Raw genomic sequence first — 15,475 nt, 5'->3', positions numbered from 1 at the left:
CCTCATCTTCTAAGGTTCTTCTCTTGTGAGGCAACAAAGCAAGGATTCACTAAATTATGCGATTTGCACCATTGTAGGACACGTTTGGTCACTTGAACCCAAGAGCCAACAAGCAGAAAAAATTGATAAGCAGGAAGAGATGAAGCTGCTTTTACAAACTAGGGATGCAGTGATATACAAATGGAACCATATGATCCACTTGGGTGTCTCTTATTATTCCTTTACACAAAGATACTTGTGACTAGATATATGACGCAATCCCAGACTGGAAAGAGTACCAAGACTAAGGGATAAAACTCCTTAGAAACCAATGTTTAGGTGATATTACCAGGCAAATCAACATGATATACTGAAGTGGTAGCTGAAAGTGAGGGAACTATGGAGTGGATAATGAGGAAATGACCAGTATGGCCAGAAACCAGCTACAGTAAGGACTATCACTTGTTCCTTTACTGTCCTTTTCTAAGAAGAGTTATAGGAATCATGGAGGAGATATACCACACATTGTTATAAACTGATTTATAGTTTCTAGATGCTTACTACTGTGTTGCAACAGATCAAGCGTGTTTCACTGCTTTCATGCAATGATTGAGCATTAACAACATACTAGAACTAGCAATTCTTGCCTAATCTAGAATTCCTCTAATGGACAACACTGGCTTAGAGTTACCCATTATTCTGTCCAAGACTCTGAAAATTGCACTGACTCCTTTTTCTGATTTCATTCCTTCCTTCTGATTTATTCCTTCCTTTTCTGATTTCAGTTTTCAACCGGCTTTACAATTTGAGTCTCTGTCTTTTTCTCTTTTTATTTTTTACAGACGTTTTCTTCAATCACTTGCACATCTAACCCTGGTTAGCATATGTTTTTCAGAATATGTTACTACACATTGGGTATTGTCTTTTAATTTCAGCCAATGAAATTGACACCCACATAAAATGAATAGAATGTTTTAAAACCACCAATAGGAAAAGCATAGCTTAAACCTTTAACTTTTAGTAGAATGTTTTTTGTTTTTGTGGCTCTTTGGGGATGTGTCAAGATTATTTTGGTTAGTCAGGTGTGGTGGCGCACTCTTGTAATCCCAGCATTTGGGAGGCTGAGACAGGAGGATCACTGTTCGAAGACAGCCTCAGCTATTACTTAGTGAGGCCCTTTGCAACTCAGTGAGACCCTGTTTCAAAAATTACAGAATAAAAAATAGGGCTGGGGGTGTAGCTCTAAGGTAGAATGCCTCTGGGTTCCATCCCCAGTACCGAAAAAAAAATTGTTCTGGTTTTGTTCAGCCCCCCTCATTTTCCAATAAAACCTCTCTCTGTGTCCAGCTAGTCTCCCCAATACTGTTGAACACACCATACTTATCTCCTGTCATACTACCTTTGTCTGGAGGTACCTGCTCCTTTTGGTCAGGTATGTTCATCTTTCAAGTCCTTCTTACTCTAGCCTTTACTCTATGGGTTCAACTAATGGAACTCTCACTATATGTATTACATAACCTATAACTTATTGCTTTCAAAATATGCTTTTTTGTACTGGGAATGTTTGTTTAATGTATTTGTTTTCTCTTCCCAACCAAACTACAAAGTCCTCAAATAATTAATTAGGTAAAGGCTAAGAATCACAGAATTTTAAAACTGAATGATTTTAGTCCATCCAATACTCTTGCTTGTATCTTCAAAACAGAGCTGGAATGTTCCCACTTTTTACCTAATATGCCACATTAGCCCCTTCATCTCCCTCCTGCATTACTGCAATAGCTTCCTAGTAGATATGTTTTGAACACTGCACAATGCAATGTGTGTAAAGTTTTGTCAGAGCTCTTTAGCCCACAGCTGCCCAAAAGACCCTTATGTGATGTTTCCCCTCCATCACCCTAACCTCATCTCCCACTATGCTCTGCCTGCCTGCTCAACCTGCCTCAGTTATACTCATCTGCCTTGTTTTCCCACAAACATGCAATGTAACTCTAATTTTTCTTCCACCTGGAGGTGTATACTCCAATATATACCCAGGTAACTCCTTCTAAAATTAGTTCAACTCATCTCATTAAAAACACTCACCTTGAGCCAGGTGTGGTGGCCCACACTTGTAATCCCAGCATTTGGGAGGCTGAAACCCGAGGATCAAGGTTCAGGGGCAGCCTCAGCTACTTAGTGAGGCCCTCTGCAACTTAGTGAGACCTGGTTTCAAAATAAAGAATAAAATTAGGGCAGGGAGTGTCGCTCGAGGGTCAAATGCCCCTGGGTTCCATCCCCAGACCCGCAAAAACAACAACAAACAAAAAAACCCCACTCATCTTATCACTCTATTTAATTCTGCAGTTAGTACCTGTTTTGATTCCCCTCAATTCTTTTTTAATAGCATTTCCCTTTTCTTAACATGCTTTTTTTTGTTTTTGTTTTTGTGCTACTAGGGATTAAACCCAGGAGCACTCTATTTCTGAGCCACACCCCCCCAGCCCTATTTTTTATTTTTTTTCTTAATTTTGAAACAGGACCTATGTTGCCGAGGCTGGGCTTGAATCTGTGACCCTCGTCTCAGTATCCCAAACATTTGGATTACAGAAGTATGTCACTACACCAGTATACTATTTAGTTTTTAAATTGTATATTATATTGTCTGCTTTTTCTACTCCTGTTCCATTAAAGAAATAGCCTGCTTTATTCCGGGATGTAGTTTAAGAACCTAAAACAGTGCTTGGTGTTTCGAGGTATTCAAGTGTTTGGTGACTTATTTTGAGGTCAGATTTTCTTTCTGCAAGGCAAATGCTTGATTATGAGTCTTAATACCCTCACCAGCTTTTGAGTTAGACAAAGTAAAAACCAGAGTAGGTGCTAGGTCCTGGGATTTGCCCCAGATCTGGTGTCCAAGGAGGTTCAGTTTCACATCTGGACAAGTTTAGAGGACAGAGGAGATAAAGCTAATAGCTAAAGTATTCTGTTCGTATCTCGGGCTGGTGGAGGGATTGGCGAGGTCAAACTTCTCACCTTGCAGGGGTTCACGGCTCATCCGGGGTGACTTTAAACTTGCCCTTACCGAAACACACCCTGTGCCCTGACAGGAGCCCTGACAGGAGCCTCCGCGCCCCTCCGTAGGCGGCGAGGTGGCGCCCCATCGTCGCTCTTCTCCGGGCCGGGCTGTGCCCGCCACAGGGCCGAGCCGCGGCCGGGCAGGCCGAGGCGCGGACACCCCGGCCAGGCCTCTCGGGGAGCCGGGCGGCGCGCGCGCACGCACGCACGCACACGCACGCACGCGCACGCACGCACGCACGCGCACGCCCAGGGCACGCACGCGCACGCTGCGCCAGCATGAGGGTGGCGGCCCTCATCAGGTAACGCGCCGCCGCCGCCTCCGTCCCCCGCCGACCTCCGGCCTGCCGGCCCTGCCCGGCCGGGCGGCCCCTCCGCGCCCCGGGGTGGCGGCCCCTCGGCGCCCCGGTCCCTGCACCCGCACCGTCCGGCCTCTGCCGGGCGCCACTCGAGCATCCCCCGGGGAGGCTCTTTGACGATTACCCACGCCAGGGTCCCGTTCTCGGGGTCTGTAAAAGCTCTCCCGAGCCACGAGGTTTAAAAGCCAGCATTTGACTCCACTCAGTACCTTCCGCTCTTCTTCCCCGCGTGCCTTAGTTCGCGTCAGTAGCTCCCTGTAGCTGTCTGCCAGTCCTCGGCTATTACTAATTCTGCCTCCCTCCCAGTGAGATCCCGCTTCCTCCTCTTCCATCCCAGTTTGTGTGGCTCGGCCAGAAGGACGTGCATTGCTTAATGAACACCTCTTCCTTCAGCCCTGTTTTATTTTGAAACAAGGTCTCACTAAGTTGCTGAGGGCCTTGCTAAAAGGCTGGCCTTGACTATGATCCTCCTGTGGCAGCTTCCCAAGGCCTGGTATTACAGGCCTGTGACCCCATGGCTGACCTTCAGGCATCCAGCTGCTTGGGAACTTAGGGACAGGGGGCAAGCCTTCCGTTTTGGAAGAGGAATTGTCCCAGTTTTATGCTAGGTCTAGTTGCACTTCCTCACGCTCATAATTGTTTTAGCGACCTTATGTTAAGATCGTCCATATTATGAAAGGTATTTGAAATATGTAGTAACCCATCATATTTTGGTGTTTAAATCTTAAAGTGAACTAAAGTCAGGCCATTTAAAATGTGTTAATAATCTATAACGAGGCAGAAGGAGGGAACACACTAGCAATATTAAAAAGAAAATGTAAACTAAAATACCTTGTTTTAGGAGATTTGGACCAGAATAAACTGTCTGAGTGAGATACATAGCACAGATACTCTGACATTTGTAAAAACATGGAAGGTTTCTTAAATGTTTAGTTTCATGCTCTTATATTGAAGATTTTATAAGCGTTTAATTCAGTTTCCTAGATAATTGATAGTGGTCGGCAGTATTGACCTAAAGACTTGATTTTCTCTGTAGGGAATGCAATATTCCAATTCCTCTTACTTCAGTGGCATTTTAGGAAAGAATACTGTCACAAAAATAATTGTTATTCAGTACATTTCCTCTAAAGGGAATGATTAAGCTTTAAACATTGTGGTTGTCATTTGAGAAATTCACATTCATTCAGTTTGGCAAAAGTCTAAGGCTTAAAGTAAAGAGTACTTAGAAGTATTGGAGGGGAAGACAGAAGATTGCTATAGTCCATTACACTAAAGATTCTGTGCATTTATTACTTTTGTAATTAATTTACTGAAACAAGCAATGTTGGAAAATTCTTGGTAAACCTTAAGAGCTATATAAATGTTAGGAAATAATGTTATAAGTATGAATACAGAAGCATATGAATATGAACACATATTCTTATATATATGCCTATGAATTATCTAATACATACACATATTATATATAATTATATATTCTATATAAATATACATTTAATTCTGAATACTGAATTTATTTGCAAGTGTATGTATGTATATGACCAAGAGAGGTAGGATATGTGTGTATGTTTTAAGGAATAAAATAAACATTCTTCCATATTTTAGATAATGGAATATTATCTTAATATGTAAAAAGTAATCTATTCTGTTTAATAGCTGAGTAACTCCTGAGGATTATCTAGATAGGTCATTTCTAATTTTAAATGAAGCATATAAACCCAAGAATATAGAGTAACTTAGCTTAGTATTATAGAATTGGAATAAACTCTTGACTGTAGGATTTCTCACCTAAAATACATAGTTGGGTCTGGGTATTCATGGGAGATTTCTTCCAGAGTCTCCATGGATACCAAAACCTGTAGATGCCACATCCCTTATATAAAATATAACCAGCCGGGTGTGGTGGCACATACTTGTAATCCCAGCATTCGGAAGGCTGAGACTGGAGGATCGTGGTTCACGGACAGCCTCAGCCACTTAGGTCCTCCGCAACTTAATGAAACCCTGTTTAAAAAAAAAAAAAAGAATAAAAAATAAGGCAGGAGGTGTAGCTTGGAGGTCGAATGCCCCTGGGCTCCATTCCTAGACCGGCTAAATAAATAAAATAAATATAAAAGTAAAAATTAAAATAAAATAAAATATAATCAATGCATATATCATCCTGTATACTCCAAATCACAAAAATGCCCAATATAATCTAAATAACAATAATGACCGAAAAAGTCTATATATTTAGCACAGATGCAGGTTTTTTTTCAAATATTTTTAATTGATTGAATCCACAGATAATGTAACTGACAGATATACAGTGTCTACTGGAAGATAGACTGTGCTTAAGTACTTCATGGAGTTTTAAAAAGGAGAATAAAGTTGTCAGTCTTCCCCCAAAGTTGTTTGCCATTGAAGAGTAGTCAGCTAACATTTTGTTAGACACTTAGGTTCTGTAGAGCACAGCTTAGGAAATGATACTTCGAAACCATATTTGAAATGTTTTTTTCAAATATTTATATTTTCAAATTTTATATTTTTCAAATATAAAAAGATATTTTAAATTAAATTATAAAGATAAATTCTTATTGAGGATGCCCTCTTTTCAACATATGTGTGTGTGTGTGTGTGGGGTGCTGGGGATTGAACCCAGGGGCATTTTACCTCCAAGCTCCACCCCAGCCAGATTTTTTATTCTTCAATTTTAAAGTGTCTCACTAAATTGTGGAGGGCCTCACTAAGTAGCTGAGGCTGGCCCTAAAACCGAATCCTCCTATCTCAGCCTCCCAAGTACTGGGATTACAAGTGTGTACCACTTTAATATTTGATAGAATTAATTTCTTGTTTAGCCGGGGGGCGGGGTAATAGAACAATGAGTTCAATAGGAGAAGTTGTAAAAGACCTACTTGGGAGAATATGTGAATCTGGAGAAGGAAGCAAAGGCTATTTTATACTTCCCTTTGCCCCTTATAAGTTTAAATATTTTTTAATTTGCAAAGCATTTTGTACATTAAGTAAAAGTGCAAACCAAAGAGTTAGCATACTTTATTTAGAATGTTCTTTGTTAAAATGGTATATAATTTTGCATACTCTTAACAGTAGCAGCTCTAGACATTCAGATTCATTTGCTCAGTTTGCTTATAATCAGGAAATTAATGTGTATCTTCCTACAGTCTAAATTTGAAACAACCCTTTATATATTCTAAAAAGCTGAGTAAGTAATATGTCCCATTTTGATACCTATTTACTCTGTGTTGAATAATGGCCAGTAACTGATATTCATCTTTTTTTCTTTATCTCCATTTCATTTTTTAGTGGTGGGAAAGACAGCTGCTATAATATGATGCAGTGCATTGCTGCTGGGCATCAGATTGTTGCTTTAGCCAATCTAAGACCAAATGAAAACCAAGGTCAGTGTGTGTCTTTATTGTGAAGTTCTCTAAATGACTGAACCTCAACTTCATAATTGCACTCTACTATATGCAGTAAGCAAAGGAATATTTATGTATATTTATCCGTTTTAGATGCTAGATTTTGCATAGCGTTCAGCATTGTTTTCATTTACCCTTTAGTCCTCATAAGAACTCTGAGAAAAAGGCATCTTGCCGGACGCGGTGGCGCACACTTGTAATCCCTGCGCTTGGGAGGCTGAGATAGGAGGATCACACAGGTTCAAGCCAGCCTCAGCTACTTAGTGAGGCTCTCAGCAACTTAGTGAGACCCTGTTTCCAAATAAAATATAAAATAGGTCTTGGAGCATAGCCTGGAAGTAGAAAGCCCCTAGGTTCCACCCCCAGTACCACCAAAAATTAAAATAAAATAAAATAAAATAAAAAAAGGTATCTTAACAAACAGGAATACTGAAGCTCAGAATTTTGTTTGTTCAAAGTAAAATAGCACAGTCTTGGAGAGCTGAAATTATAATCTTCCACTAAATATTTTTCTTTCTTCCTTCCTTCTTTCTTTCTCTCCCCCCTCCCTTCTTTGCTTGCTTTCTTCCTTTTCTCCTATTTTCCTTCCCATGGTTGCCAGTCTATTTGTTTTTATATCATTGATAGTTGTTTTCCATTCATTTCCTCTTTGTCCTCTGTATTCATAAATAGACTGATTATAAATTTCAGAAGAGAGGTTATATCTTGTATCTTCCTTTAAGTATGCCTCAGTACCTGGGTATAACTCTGCTAGAAGTTAGTTCATGCAAAGATTTTGGGTGGACCAGTGAATAATGAACCTACTTGAATATCAGTTATTTCAGATATTTGAATTTTCTCCTGTGATCAAGACACAGAAGGAAATGTAATGTTGGAAGTGATGTGGTAAGATAGAGATTAGAAGTATTTTATAGGAAGAAATAGAACAATAGAGAGTCAGGGAAAAATGCATACTCCAGGATTTGTGCTGAGATTCTGATAATCAGTAAATTTAAAAAATTAGCTAATTTTTTAAAAGTGAGTTATTTCAACAAGGACCTTCTAGTTCCAACTTTAAATAACAGAAAACTCTTTGAGAGTGAGTGACAACTGTACTGTGACCTCTGCATTAGAAAAGAAGAAGCAAAGTCTCTTTTTAAGCTTATGCTCTTACAAAGGAAAGAAACTCTCTTAATGCTTGTGGCCAGTCAGGGAAACAAATCTTTTAAATAGTCTTGAGAGGTCTTAGTATTTAAAAAAAAAAATAGCTGTTTATATAATATATAATTAGAATTTTTCTCTCTTTAGTTTCTATCTTGTCTTTAGCTTTTCTGTTTGAATTACTCTCTTCGTCTTGTACAGAGTCATATATATATATATATATATATATATATATATATATATTTTTTTTTTTTTTTGTGGTACTGGGGTTCCTGGAAACCCTTCTACCTCTGGGCTGCACTCCCAGACCTATTTCATATTTTTATTTGGAAACAGGGTCTCTTAAGCCAGCAAGGCTGGCTTCAAACTTGCACAATCTTCCTGTCTCTGCCTTCCAAGCTTGGGGGTTACAAGCATGCACCACCACACCCGGCTTTTTTTTTATTTTTATTTTTTTTTAAGTGGTACTGTGGATGGAACCCAGGGGCCTTCTACTTCCGGGCTACTCTCCCAGACCTATATTTATATTTTATTTTGAAACAGGGCCTTTTAAACCAGCTGAGGCTGGCTTCATCCTCCTGTCTTAGCCCCCCAAGTGTGGGGATTACAAGCATGTGCCACCACACCTGGCTGAAGTATATCTTTAAAGTATACACATTAGTGGAATGGAGACATTTATTTAGAATATTAATGATGAAAATTTCACTAAGCAGATCGTGAAGTAAAAAGCTAGAAAAAATCAGCTTAAATAATAGTAATTGGACAAGAGAATAGGTTGCTGTGGGTTGGTAGGTGAAAGAGTTTAGCTAATATTTAAAGTCAGCAGGAAGTTGGGATTATTGAATGTTTCATTGAGTGATCCCCCACCCCAAACATGATGTAAAAGGAACCTCAGTGAGAAATGAGTGTTAGTGATGACTACACTCTAGAGCACAGTTGGTTAGAATATATTCAGGATACTGAGTTTTCAGTAGGTAGTCTCAAAGGAAATTTATTCCCATCAATGGGGATCATGTGCAATTGTCAAATAATTTACAAAAATATCTCTTTAAATTTGTCAGAGGAACTTTTGTGGCGTGTTAATTATGGTGCTTCAAGCAACCGTGGAACCTTTTGGTTTTACTTGGTCTCATTCCAGTTGTTGTTATTTTGCTTCCATTAATATAAGTTAGGACTCAATAGTGCCTTAAAGGAAAATCATCTACTAAGTTTCTGAAGCTAACCAACTTTTAATTATAATTTTATTTTTGGTCTTAGGGCTGGAACTCAGGGGTACTCTACCTCTGAGATACACTCCCAGCCCATTCTATTTCATATTTTGAAATAAGATCTTGCTATATTACTGTGTACCAGCCTTGAACTTGCAGTCCTGCTATCTCAGCCTCATAAATCCTGGGATTACAGTTGTGCAATGTCACACCTGGGCTAACTTCACAATGTTTCTTGCTAAGCTCAACATTTCTTTAAATGTATTTGATTATATGTCAGTATCCTTTAACACTTAACACATTTAATGGGCCAGTTTATCTTTGAGATGAGGAAGGTTTCTAGGTAATATTTGTTATACCTCCTAATGAGACCAGGAGTAAGATAGATTATTGTAATAATGTCAGTACTAAATTGCAGGAAGCCAATCTGATACATAGATCAGAAACCTAACGAAACAGGATAAGATGGCATGTGATAAGGTTTTGGATAGTTGAAGGAATACTTACAATATCATTATTCATTTCTTCTTATGGGATATTTTCACATTGAGTAAAAAGTCTGGGATTGTTTGGCATATATGCACACATATACACATGTGTCAATTTATTTTGTAACCTCTTCTTTTTTTTTTTTTTGGTGGTACAGAGGGTGGAACCCAGAGGCTTTCTACCTCTGGGCTACAACCCAGACCTATTTTTTTTTTTATATTTTATTTTGAAACAGTATCTCAGTAAATTGCTGAGAGCCTCACTAAGTAGCTGAGGCTGGCTTGGAACCTGTGTGATCCTCCTGTCACAGCCTCCAAAGCACAGGGATTACAAACGTGCACTACCATGCCCTGCGTAACCTCTTATTTTTTAACTTAACATAGCATTTTTTATGTCCTTAAATATTATTCTATGATAGTGTTTCCTACATGTCTTCTGGACATAAATACCTCCATGAAATCTAAGTATTCAGTGGATCAAAAAACTTGATAGAAAGTTCATACTCGCTTCCCTTGTTGGGGGCCTAAAAGCATATCATGGGGAAAAAATTATGGCAGAGACATCTGTTTGGCATTATATCTTTTATTATATGAACACCATAATTTTTAATCCATTATAAAACATGTGATCTTTGTAGATAATCTTTTTGTATATTCATTATTTTTTTAAAAAAATAGTTATGAGGTCAAAATTTTTCTAGTTTATTTCTATGTTCATTTATATCACCATAAGATCTGATGTGATGCCTCTGTTTTGTATATTTTACCCATATTGATTTTTTTGTGTGTGTGTGGTACTGGGGTTCCTGGAAGCCCTTCTACCTCCGGGCTACACTCCCAGACCTATTTTTACGTTTTTATTTGGAAACAGGGTCTCCTAAGCCAGCGCGCGCGGCTGGCTTCGAACTTGCGTGATCCTCCTGTCTCTGCCTCCCAAGCATGGGGATTACAAGTGTGCGCCACCACACCTGGCCCATATTGATATTTGAATAATCTTGTGACAACCAGTGGTTGTATTATTGATTAGCTTAAAATACTATGTTTCTCTGTACTCATTCGTAATTGCATTATCAATATTGAATTTATATGTTTTCTTTAAGTACTGGGTATAAAATATACCAAGGACATCTAATTTTTTTACAAATATATGTCACATTAAATAAGGGGATATTTAATTAAGGAAGGCTTTTATTTTTCTATAACTAAATGACTGTGAATAACCTTGACTTGCTTTTAAAATATTTCTATAATAAAATATTTAATTGAATAAACTAATCAGAATTTATTGAGTACATACTCTTCTCATCAAAGGTTGTATTTAGTTTTTTAATAACTTTATAATTAGCAGTGGAGATAATTAGAGCTGATCTGAGATGCAGCAATGGACAAATGTGCTAATTCTTATATATTATTTTACTATATAACTGCAGAGAGATAGAGTATAGGAAGCCTTTAAGTTCAGTGTTTACTCTTTAAGCAGTGAAACCGTACATGGGCTTGCAAATCTACTTTCTTTTTCATTTTGGTTTACCGGTCATTTTCACTTTACTTGTTGCAGTGGGGTCTGATGAACTGGATAGTTACATGTATCAGACAGTGGGTCATCATGCCATTGACTTATATGCAGAAGCAATGGCTCTACCACTTTACCGAAGAACCATAAGGGGAAGGAGCTTGGATACAGGACAAGTGTACACCAAATGTGAAGGTGATGAAGTTGAAGATCTCTATGAGCTTTTGAAACTTGTTAAGGTATGTTGGGTGAACAATTGTATTTTTTAAATTTATTATATAATTTAGTAAATTTAATTTACCAAACTAGTAATAAATAACTTACAACTATTAATAGTCCAACTATTCTTTGAAAGAATATTTTATCGTTTTATCATTTTACCATTTTATGAATGTAGGACTCAAAAAGTGAAATACTGGATGTTTTCTCGTATGTGGAAGCTAGGGAGAAATTGGGCTATAGGAAGGACTCTGACAAAGGAGGAGAAACTCTAGTGGAGTGATGGAGGGGGCCTAAGTGAGGGAGGAGAGAGACTTGATGAAGAAAACATTTCAGTGGACATGATGTACATACACAAATTTACCAGTGCCAGTCTCAATGTTCTTCATGGTGAGGGAGCTGGGGGAGAGTGGGGAGGCTCACAAAGTGCTGTGTGCATGCCTGCCTCTGTCATTCTGAACTTTATCATGATGTATGATTACAATGTACCAATAAAAATATTTTTAAAATCCTGTTATTATGCCTTTCTACTAATTGGTATCTAAAAGGATACTTTTGGTAGAGTTTGGCATTGAGGTTTGTCAAATGATTTAACTAAGTTTTCTTTAAGATATCGATGGCTATTTTTTGAACAAATATTGTTTGCATATATGCTTTGTGTTTGGCACATGGTGCAAAACACTTGGGATAAGGGCAATGAACAAATCAGACAAAGGCCTGTTCTGATGGATCACACTTCCTAGTAGAAGGAGGACAGGCAGTAAACAGATAACATGCTTTGTGTTGAAGATTACTATAAGAAAGTGAACAGTCAAGGGGATAGCACCTGATGGCACTGTTGGGTGGTAGAGTACTGCTATGTATGTCCAATGAGATCTTTCTGGCAAATGAAGATTAAATAGACTGAAAGTAAGAGATGCTAAGCCTTGCTTAAACATGATGGAAGAATTATGGATTAAAACTTAAGTCACTGTATATAAGTTTGTCAGCCATTATGTACTCATTAATTTCAGTAGACAAAATTTAGGAGAGAAATGCAGGGCTCTTATATCTAGTAGGTAGACTATACTTAGTAAAGTTAATTAATGAAGATGATTTGGTACTCAAAAAGTGAATTAATGGAGATGATTTTGTACTGTGCAATTGTATTTTCATTATCATTGGTAGCAAACATATTTGCATACAGTTCCTTGTTCTTCTAAGATAAGAATTTTTATTCAATCAGCTACATTCAAATCATGAAATAGGGAATTTAAGCGAATATTTCCTGCATGTTTTACCATATTTTCACAAGAAAAAAGAAGAGAGATTTCTGCCTCTTCCTCTACCAAGAAAGAAGACTTCAAATAAGTTCAATCTTTTCAGAATTTTTTTATGAACCTGTGTCATGAGAATTTTCTAGTCTCAAATAATGACTTTATTGCTACTTTATATTTAATATTGATTAAAGCATATCAATTCAAGATTTTGATTAAAAAGCACATGAAGTACTTAAATTCTTTTAAAGTTTGTTAAATATTTCTTTTAAAGTTTCTTGAATATTTCTTTTTCTATGAAAGATGATTTTTATTTTTACTTAAAAACTGATAGGAAAAACAATGATTCTATAATTTAGTATAGGTAACAAATGTATACATTTCAAAGGAAATCACAGAGAAGATAGAAACTAATTATAGCTATTTTGATTATCAAACAAGGGGAAAGATATGTCTTCTTTTAAATCATCTCTCCAAAATGGTACAGTTACGATCTTGATGTTGTTCATTTTGAGCTGTAAAATACTGCATGCAAATCCTGCACTTGGAAAATTTCTTCTTCAAGGTGGACAGAAACTGGACAGTAAATGTGTAGTATAAACTAATACTATAAAAAATTGAACTCACATTAGAAGTATTGGGTTGCTTAAAAATCAAAATCTTGGTATAACTGCCTCTGAGAAAGGAAAAGATACTAAATTACTAATCATTTTAATTAAAAATGGGCAGATTAGCAGTAATTAAGAAAAAATTTTTCTTTCGATCCGTGCCGTCTTTGGGAAATGGATACCTTGGATATCTTTATAGTAACCGACAGGACATAAATTAATGCTAATGTTAAATCTTGATAACTGCTTTGGAATTTCATACATGATAATTATAGAGTTTAAAGAGATGTTATCAAATTGTCTGTGACTAAAAAGTTCCTTCTTTTCCTGTGTAGAAATAATAATTTTACTATAGAATATTTTAAGGACATAAATATCAAAAATAATATTGCTCTTATGGAAGAGATTATATATCTAGGCTTTTATAGTTAAATCCATTTATGAAATACTGGTGTAGACTCCAGTAGAGGTCTTACATATTTTAAAGAATAATTGAATAATTATAGATTTAAAACTAGTCTAGAAAAGTAATATTTTTTTAAATGATTCTTCAATTATTCTAAGAATAAGATAGAACTTCATTTTACTTCTTTGGATAATAATGTAATATTGAGAGCATTATTTTCATTTCAAGCATTTATTTATAGCAGGTTGCATTTCAGTGACTTCTACATGTACATCAGTATTTCTTATAGCCCTTCTTCTTCTTCTTCTTCTTCTTCTTCTTCTTCTTCTTCTTCTTCTTCTTCTTCTTCTTCTTCCTCCTACTCCTCCTCCTCCTCCTCCTCCTCCTCCTCCTCCTCCTCCTCCTTCTTCTTCTTCTTCTTCTTCTTCTTCTTCTTCTTCTTCTTTACCAAATAGTAGAGCTCTTTTCTTTACTAGGAAATATTCTGTTTTGTAAAGTTTTTAATTTACTAATTGCTGAAAATAAGAGATAACTTAGAATAATTTTTAGAATTATGTTTTCTACATTATAGAAATTATGAAAACTAATAGAAATGTAATAAGTCTTTGTTTCACAGATCACCAGATGACTTTCATAGTTAGAATTTTTATTTCATGATGTTTGCAAAAATTTCTGTTTTTTTAAAAAATGTATTTATTGGTGCATTGTATTCATTTATATTAATGGGATATAAGACAGTGGAGACATACATGCACACATCACCCAATTAGCCCTTACCCATCCAGTTCCAACCTCTTCCATCCCCGTCCTTCCTTCTCATCTTTGCTTAGTGATTAACATTGATATGTTTGTTAAAGTACATCAATTGCATTAGAGAATTTCCCTCTTCCCCACCTCTCATCCCCTCAGTTAGGTCACCTTATTTGCTCATCTATAGAATCTCCTTCTTCATCTAGAGTTCCTCCTATGACCTATTTTCTCACTAAGTTCTGCATATTAGGGATTCAATGTCTTATTTTTTGTGACTGACTAATCTTACTTAGCATAATATCCTTGATTTCCACCCATTTCTCTGTAAATGATGTAATTGTGTTTTTCTTTATGGCTGAGTAAAATTTTATTGTGCACATATCTCATAGTATTATAATCTATTCATCTGTTGATGGACATTTCAGCTGGTTCAATAGTTTGGCAATCGTAAATTATGCAACTATGAGCATAGATATGCATGCATTAGTTTGATAGTTTGGTTTTCATTCCTTTGGGTAGATACCCAGAAGTGGTATTGCTGGATCATATGGTAAGTTCATTCCCATTCTTCTGATAATCCTCCATAGTGGTTGCACTAATTTTCAATCCCACCAACAATTTTTTAGAGTTCCCACTTTTCCACATCCTCGCCGGCATCTGTTGTAGTTTATGTTTTGAATGATTGCCATTCTAGTTGGAGTTAGGTGAAATCTCATGGTAGTTTTGATTTGCATCTCTGATTGCTAATGCTGGTGAGCATTTTTTTCATGCATTTATTGGGCATTTGAATTTCTTCTTTTGTGAAGTGTCTAGTTCACTCACCCATTTTTTGATTGGGTTATTTGTTTTCTCTTAGTGCTGAGTTTCTTGAATTCTCTGTATGTTGTAGATATTAGTCCTCTATTGGAGGAATAGGTGGCAAAAATCTTTTCCCATTTTGTTGGCTCTTGGTTGAGGTTCTTGATAGTTTCCTTTGCTGTACAAAAGCTCTTCAGTTTAATGCAATCCAACATACTGATTTGCCTTTTAGTTTCTTGTGCCTTTGGGGTATTGTTGAGAAAGATTTTATCTGGGCCTAT

The 15,475-nt window shown here is 36.9% G+C and overlaps 1 protein-coding gene across 1 annotated transcript in view; it reads left to right on the top strand.

The window, feature by feature from the left end:
• Nucleotides 1-3,309: 3,309 nt before the first annotated feature.
• Nucleotides 3,310-15,475, top strand: part of DPH6 (diphthamine biosynthesis 6) — a gene marked incomplete at both ends in the record, with an annotated part of 193,480 nt that continues 181,314 nt past the window's right edge. The window contains 3 exons of the mRNA XM_080706910.1: nucleotides 3,310-3,332; nucleotides 6,693-6,787; nucleotides 11,203-11,396. Of these exons, the coding sequence (XP_080563036.1) occupies nucleotides 3,310-3,332; nucleotides 6,693-6,787; nucleotides 11,203-11,396 (312 nt within the window). The remainder of the gene's footprint in view (nucleotides 3,333-6,692; nucleotides 6,788-11,202; nucleotides 11,397-15,475) is intronic.

This window comes from Muscardinus avellanarius (genome assembly GCF_963383645.1).
Source record: "Muscardinus avellanarius genome assembly, chromosome: 12".
In the NCBI taxonomy this organism is placed as follows: Eukaryota; Metazoa; Chordata; class Mammalia; order Rodentia; family Gliridae; genus Muscardinus; species Muscardinus avellanarius.
This window is presented reverse-complemented; position numbering and strand designations above follow the sequence as displayed.